Below are 7,848 nucleotides of genomic sequence, written 5' to 3' on the forward strand. Positions count from 1 at the left end.
CATGTTTGATACTGATCAAACATCGTGACAATAATAACACATACTTTCACAATAGTCAATTTAACACATAATCATAACTATGATCGTGGATTCTCTTAGTTAGCAGGTTAAAACACTCAAGCATCTTCAAAACGTATCTTGACAAGGTGGTGACCTCTAGATCAAGCTCAAGCGTGGGATTGCAGTCTTCCACTCACAGTATCACTGTCAGCCCCTTGTCCTTACTCAACTCTTAATACATTCATGTATAAATGAAACATCAGTGCTATGATGCTGCTCAAGTTGCCACTAACTATACAGTATTGCAAAGCAGAATGAAATAAAGTATATTTCAGCTTACTCTGTGATTAACATGTCTCATTCTCATTAGCTAACGATGAGCATGGGCTTCCCTAGTTAGCAAATTAAAATATTCAAGCAGTTTCAAAGTATATTATAGCAAAACAAAATTATATAACATACTCCAAAATTGTGTTGCTGTGCTTCAGAACAAGTCTTCATCTAATCAATGACTTTTTAAACTATTAATTTACTATGTTTGGTCAATCTGACTTTGGCACCATCTTCTGGTGAAATTTGGAACGGGAATGAAGGTTTACTGGTTCAACCAACAAATTCTCCTTTACCAATTTAACAATAGTTAATTTTGAAGAACTAACTTTTAAGTAACCCCTACTCAGGCCCCCTTCTTCAGGTCTTCCATGTCAATCTTTGAAATTTGGAATTTTATCTTAGCCAATTCGCCTGGGCCAAATCCAATACACACTCACGCACCATCTTTTACCATCCTATCCACCATGTAACTCGACAAAAGTAATGACTTGCTTTTTGGGTGACTTGACTTGATTTATTTTTTCCAGTGTAACTTGTTTGAAACTTGACTTCATCCAATCTCTGGTGGGCACACAGTATTGTGCCTTTTGCCATCCAAATAAAGACCATTTAATTTTTCTGCCCATCACTATGTGCAGCTGCCATGAATAAACAACCCAAGATACATACAGTAGTGGTACCTCTACTTAAGAACTTAATTGGTTCCGCGATAGGGTTTGTAAGTAAAAACGTTTGCAAGTAAAGCAAGGTTTCTCATAGGAATCAATGTAAAAGCAAATAATGCGTACCGGTTTATCCCAAAAGTATGTAAAACACACAGAGAACCAAAACAATAATTTTATTTGTGCTTTTTCAAGATTTTATAACAAAAAATAAAATATCACTTTATTCTTGACCTTCTAACTTGGCTTGGGGAGGAGATAACCTGTTTTAATTTTCTACACTTGCTAGTAAATACCCGCAAGAAGACAGAAAAAGTCAGGCTAATAAATTATTGTATGCTTCCATGTACTCCTTGCAATGTGCTCACTACTTGTCATTACTTTTTGGTGCAATGAGTTTTCAGACTGTGTAAGTGGTCATTGAATGCACCTCGTGCAGAATGCCAGTGAGAGAAAGAAAATAGAAGCAACCTAGCTTCTAAAGATGGAAATTATCAGACAAAAGTGTGTTCTTCAGGTTTTTTTTTTTTTTTTTTTTTTTTTTTTTTAAAACAAACTGGCACTGTCTGCCGCACGGCAACGGCTTCCCCCTTTCACTCCATGCATGCGCGCTCCTGCAGCAGGGGATACCGATTTACACAGGGGTACCTACTTTGGCACAACACCAGCCATACCTGAGCTCGACGATACGCATGCATTCGCCATGTTCTTTTATGAATTCGAGTTTCATATCGATAGTTTTAGGAGACATACTCTACACCAGTATTCCCCAACCTTTTTTGCGCCACGGACCGGTTACGTATCAGAAATATTTTTGCAGACCGGCCTTTATAACAAATATAACAAACAAATATAAACCACATAAAAATAAAACTCACCTTTACGTTGAATTATTGGAAGCTTGTTTCTCAGAAATCTTCACCAATAGTAAGGTTTCTTCGACTTAGCAATACGGTAAGCCACTAAGAACAATTCTCTCAGTGCACTCACATTTGTTGATGTGGTTGTGCTGGCCTTCAGTAATGGCTTCTGTCCTTCTTGTTCACATTTTTTTCTTTCAAAAAAATTCCAAAGGTTTGTCTTGTGCCGAAGCAGTTTTGAAGGCTTCATTGCCTCGTCAGCTAGCCTGTCGCCACATATTATACGAAGTGGACTTAGCGTGTCAGTGTCACCTGTGGCGATAAATCCATATTTTAAGTAGGACTGCAGACATTTTCTTTTAAACGCAGCTTTGCTTTACTTAGAAGTCGTAGCCTCTTCTTCTTCCATCTCCTCATTGGGCTTTTCTCCCTTTCTGAAGAAACTTTCCAAACATCTCTGTCTCTTGCTGATTTTTGCTAGCTTCGCGGGCTCGACTGGGGTGACGTCACGTGACTGGGACGAGCGTCAAGAGACACAGATGCACTGACGGATGTAATTAGGAGAGAATCGCCAATTGTTTTTATTTTTCAAAATAAATTCTTACTCATTTTTTGCTAGCTTTACGGGCTCGACTGGGGGAAACATATCACGTGACCGGGACGAGTGTCTTGACCTGAATTAATTGATCTTCGATAAAAAATACATGTTTTTTTTTTTTTTTCTGTGTGGCTTGGTGGCCTGGTACCAAGTGACACACGGACCGGTACTGGTCCGCGGCCCGCTGGTTGGGGACCACTGCTCTACACTACTTGATTTTACACTGCTAACGCACGGAGATGTGCTGGTGGCTAGTGCGTCTGTTTCGAAGTCAAAATTTGGTTCATAAGTAGATGCAATAAAAACCATGAGGCTTCGGCTCGTATCTCGCAAAATTTGCAAGTATAGGCGTTCATAAGTAGAGGTACCAAGATTCAAAGCGTTTATTGTCACATGTACAAAAGGAAAGCAATTTTCTTTGTACAATGAAATTCTTTCGCTGTCTGTTAAAATGCCAGACAAGGTAAAGATTAAAAGAAGGTTAAAAAGTAAAAAAAACGCAAAATATAAAAAACACAATATATACACAGTATATACAACTACGAAGGTGAGGGATGCGCAATATAGGCTAGTGCAAAAATGGCATTGTGCAACAGTTGTGAGAGTTATAGTGAATGTACTGTTAAACAGGGGAGAATGCAGTGCAAAACAAAGTGAGTGTAAACAGTGTACAGTATAAAGTGCAGATCAGTGACTGAGGTGGTGATCTGGTCAGCTGTTTAAGAGTTCTTGAAACGGGAGGTTTTACATTTTACACTTATGTACCTCCGGCCTGAGGGGAGAAGTGTGAACAGTCCATGTTGGGGGTGGGTGGGGTCTTTAAGGATGGACGCTGCTCTCCTGTGGACCCTACGGTGGTGCATACTCTCCAGAGAGGGCAGCAGAGTCCGGGCGGTTTTCTCTGCCGTCCTCACCACTCTCTGCAGTCGCTTGCGGTCCGCAGCATTACAGCTGCCGTACCACACGGAGATGCAGCTGGTCATGATGCTTTGGATGCAGCAGCTGTAGAAGTTGCTGAGGATCTTGGGGGACATTCCAAACTTCCTCAGCCTCCTCAGGAAATACAGCCGCTGTTGAGCCTTTTTGACCAGCTGTGTGGTGTTGAGTGTCCAGTAACTGAGATGGACACCCAGGTATTTGAAGCTGCTCACCCTCTCAACTTCAAGCTGTCGAATGAAAAGTGGCTGGTGAGGTCCCCTTTTCTTCCTCACGTCCACTATCATCTCCTTCGTTTTGTTCGTGTTGAGGGTGAGGTTGTTTTCTTCACACCATGACACTAGGCTGTCCACCTCCCTCCTGTAGCTCGCCTCGTCTCTGCCAGTGATGCGTCCAATCACTGCGGTGTCGTCTGCGAACTTCAGAATGATGTTGTCTTTGTGGGAGACAACGCAGTCATGGGTGAACAGGGTGTAGAGGATGGGGCTGAGCACGCATCCCTGTGGGGTACCAATGTTGGTGATGATACTGGCTGAAGTCCTGTTTCCAATCCTGACAGACTGAGGCCTGTCAGTCAGAAAATCCAGGAGCCAGTCACAGAGGTTGGGGTGAAGACAGTGTGTGGACAGTTTATGGATGAGTTTGTGGGGGATGACCATGTTGAAAGCAGAACTGTAGTCAACAAAGAGCATCCTGACATACGCATCCTTATTTTCAAGGTGGGAGTGGCAGTAATGAAGAGCAGCAGCGATGGCGTCTGAGGTGGACCTTTTGGGCCTATAGGCATACTGCAGGGGGTCCACGGAGTCCGGTATGGTGCTCTGGATGTGGGCCAGCACTGTTCTTTCAAAGCACTTCATGATGATAGTGGTGAGTGCTACTGGCCTGTAGTCATTCAGGCAGGTGGGCGGGCTCTTTTTGGGGAGAGGGACGATGGTTGTGGATTTGAAACAGGTGGGGACGATGTTCTGGCTGAGTGAAAGATTGAAGATGGAGGTGAGAACAAGTTGGCGCATGCTCTGAGGGCCCGCCCAGGGATGTTGTCTGGTCCTGCTGCTTTGCTGGGGTTGATCTTCCTCAGGGTTCTGCATACCTGGCCTGATGAAACTGTTGGTGGGATCAGATACCACTGTATCTGATTAATAAAACTATGAAAATAAAATGGCAATAAAACAGCAAATAATGTTCACTATTTGTGTGTTCATTTTTTCACCTTTCAACGAACTAAGCTCAAAAGTGTATCTAGAACCGAAGCAAAAACCGTGACCACAAAATTGAGTATCCAACCAAACTCTGGATTTAATGAACTGTTCTACCCCTAATATAACACGCACACACACACACACACACACACACACACACACACACACACACACACACACACACACACACACACACACACATTCAACTACTATTACTCCTGTTACTACTAATACGACTAATAATATAATGATACTACGAATACTAATGCATTGGATTTGTATTACGGTTTTCTATACAAGCCTATACAAAAGCGCTCACAGTCGATGCATTTTTGATAACTGTCACACATTCACTCTCTAGTGGTGATAAGCTAGTAAGTAGAAGTGGCACCAGACATGAAAATGGACAAGAAATTGTAGAACACATGCGGGCTCTTAATTCTTTCAGTGGCTGTAAAGGATTATTTCATTTGCAAGCCTTACTACCGTAATTTTCGGACTATAAGTCCCTTTTCTTTCAGTTTGGGTGGGAGGGCGACTTATAATAAGGAGCGACTTGCTTTTTTTCAAAAATGTTCCCCCCAAAAAAAAGTGAAACCGCGATAAACGAACCGCGATGTAGCAAGGGATTACTGTAATTTGAATTTCAAGTGACGTCAGCAGCGCGACGCGGCGTGGCGCGGCGGTTGTTTACAAAAAGGACAAAGATTGATCACGGGATGACGAAGATGACGAAGGGCCCCACGTACTACCGGCATCATTAGCGGACATCATTAGTGACACGGAGGACGAAGAGTTTGAAGGATTTAAGGATTTGGAGTGACACAGAAGGTTTGAAAAACTATTATGGCTTTTACGCACGCCCGGTCCTACTCTACGGAGCTCTCTTTCACCTCCGTGGATAGAAGTCGGGGGCCGGCGCTCGGCCGGGTGGCTGTCCGGGGACGGTGGATGGGGCTCGGACATGGCTTTTACGCACGCCCGGTCCTACTCTAGGGAGCTCTCTTTCACCTCCGTGGATAGAAGTCGGGGGCCGGCGCTCGGCCGGGTGGCTGTCCGGGGACGGTGGATGGGGCTCGGTCATGGCTTTTACGCAGGCCCGGTCCTATTCTATGGATCTCTCTTCCACCTCCGTGGCTGGAAGTCCACGCCGCCACACGCCTGGAAGTTTGTTTTGTTAAATAAAGAGCCGTTTACCAAACCCACGTCTTTCCTTGTACTTTGTTAACGCTACAATATAGTTATATACTAGATCTGTGGAAAAACGACGAGGCTGACGTCAGGGCGCACGCGCGGCGTTGTTGACAAAGGACGAGGAATTTTTCATTGATTTAATGATTTAGAGTGCACAGATGGTTTGATAATATTATTGCTTGTACGTATAACAGTTATTTGATATCTAATTTATATATCCTTATATGGGCCTGTGGAATATTTTGAAGTGCAAGCGCCGTCAGCGGCGCGCACCCATTATTGACAAAGGAATATCGATGGATTTAATGAATTGGAGTGACACAGATGGTTTTATAAATGTGTTATTTATGTAATAGTTTTTTTTAATAACTCTGAATGTTACGTCAGGCCCGTTCTCAGCTCTTTGTTTGTGTTTGTCACGTTAGCATACCTATCGTTTAGCCTGTTGTTGCTCGTTCATGTCTGTTCTTGGTGTTGGATTTTGTTGAATAAATTGCCCCCCAAAATGCGACTTATACTGCGGAGCGACTTATATATGTTTTTTTTTTTCACTTTTTTGGGCATTTTATAGCTGATGCGACTTGTACTCCGGAGCGACTTTTAGTCCGAAAATTACGATACGTTCTTTTTGTATTTTCAGTGGACCAAAACGCTACAATTGGACAGGAAGTGGTTGGGTCTATACTCATGATGGCATCAGCCTGCACCAACTCCTGTCTGAAGAGTTTTCTGCCATCTTCAAAAAGAACATGGACCTCTTTGGCCTGCCCAAGTCCTGATATGTCAAGCCTTATTCTGTTCTGCTATGAGTTCTATGGATAACAGAATTAATATAAACCTTTATTTGACCATCTGTTTATTATTGCAGTCATTCGTAAATGTCCTCTTAATGTGCTGTTATCGAGATGCCACTAAGTATGCTTCCAAGTACAGTATTCCCTCACTAATTCGTGGTTCATCTATCGCGGCCTCACTCAATCACGGATTTTTTTCTTTTTAAACAAATATTGCGTATAGATTCGGTGCATTGCGAATTTTTTTTTTTCTTTCATATTTCATTTTTTTAAGTCTCCCACACGCACACACACACACACAATCACAGCATCATATGCAATGAAGCACACAAGCCAGGCAACAAGACAGTGTGGTATATTTTTATTCTGGTATCATGCAATGTATATCTCACTAGTAAGCCTAAGTGTGACCGGGTCATGTTCGGGTCAGGTTCGTGCGGGATTGTTTGGGGCTTGGTCTAGGAACGTAGACTCACTGGCACCAGACACATCTGGTTTCCATTAGCAACTGACAATGTATACACCGTGTAGAGTTGGGGAGGCTGACTGGGGGGTCATAGGTCATCCAACAGCCCTCGTGTGCGCGCACCCGAGTGAAGGGAAGCGCGGGGGTATATGTTTTAGGCCGAGAGTAGACAAGTGAACTCGACATTTTGCTAGGGGGCGAGACACTTCACTCTGACATCGGTTGAATAAAATCTTTCCCCAATCAGCTGTGTGTCACTGAAGTTTTCCTTCCCCGAGCCACCCACCTTTCCACCGTCAGTTTTGAAGACCAGCTGCCCACCAAAGAGAAATCACCACAACAGGCAAGTGCACCCCTACACCATCAGCGACTCCCCGGTGGTTGCGGCTTTTTGTGGCATCACTTGGAGCGCAGGGCTTTGCCTGCCCATATGACAATAATGGCCAATGGGAACTTGTTGATCTGTTTCCTTGCAGCTGATTGGTTTAGCAGTTCTAACTGCACTTTATCTCAGCCTCCCGTACTTTATTCACCCCGTCTGCGTCAACATGCGAATCAGCAGCACCTCAGACTTGCACTTCATTACACACATACTCTGACGTCTCCGCTCCTCGATGTTCAAGCGGAGTAGAACTGTGTGTCTGCTTGTCACTCCCGATCAGATTGTCCTGTTTGCCTGTCATAAAATTATAAAAGTCTTGCGCGTATACCCTCGCGCTGGGCAGCGGGGGGTGACAGCCGGTCAGCACGGCAAGAGCAGAGCGGAGCCGTTGCACGTTTCCACTTTAAAATGACGAGCCGGT

The 7,848-nt window shown here is 43.8% G+C and overlaps 1 protein-coding gene across 1 annotated transcript in view; it reads left to right on the plus strand.

The window, feature by feature from the left end:
* fxn (frataxin) overlaps positions 1 to 6,642 on the plus strand; it is a 77,107-nt gene extending 70,465 nt beyond the window's left edge. The window contains exon 5 of the mRNA XM_037258067.1: positions 6,426 to 6,642. Within this exon, the coding sequence (XP_037113962.1) occupies positions 6,426 to 6,564 (139 nt within the window). The 3' untranslated portion in view covers positions 6,565 to 6,642. The remainder of the gene's footprint in view (positions 1 to 6,425) is intronic.
* Positions 6,643 to 7,848: the final 1,206 nt, after the last annotated feature.

The sequence above is a fragment of the Syngnathus acus genome, chromosome 9, assembly GCF_901709675.1.
Source record: "Syngnathus acus chromosome 9, fSynAcu1.2, whole genome shotgun sequence".
NCBI lineage: Eukaryota > Metazoa > Chordata > Actinopteri > Syngnathiformes > Syngnathidae > Syngnathus > Syngnathus acus.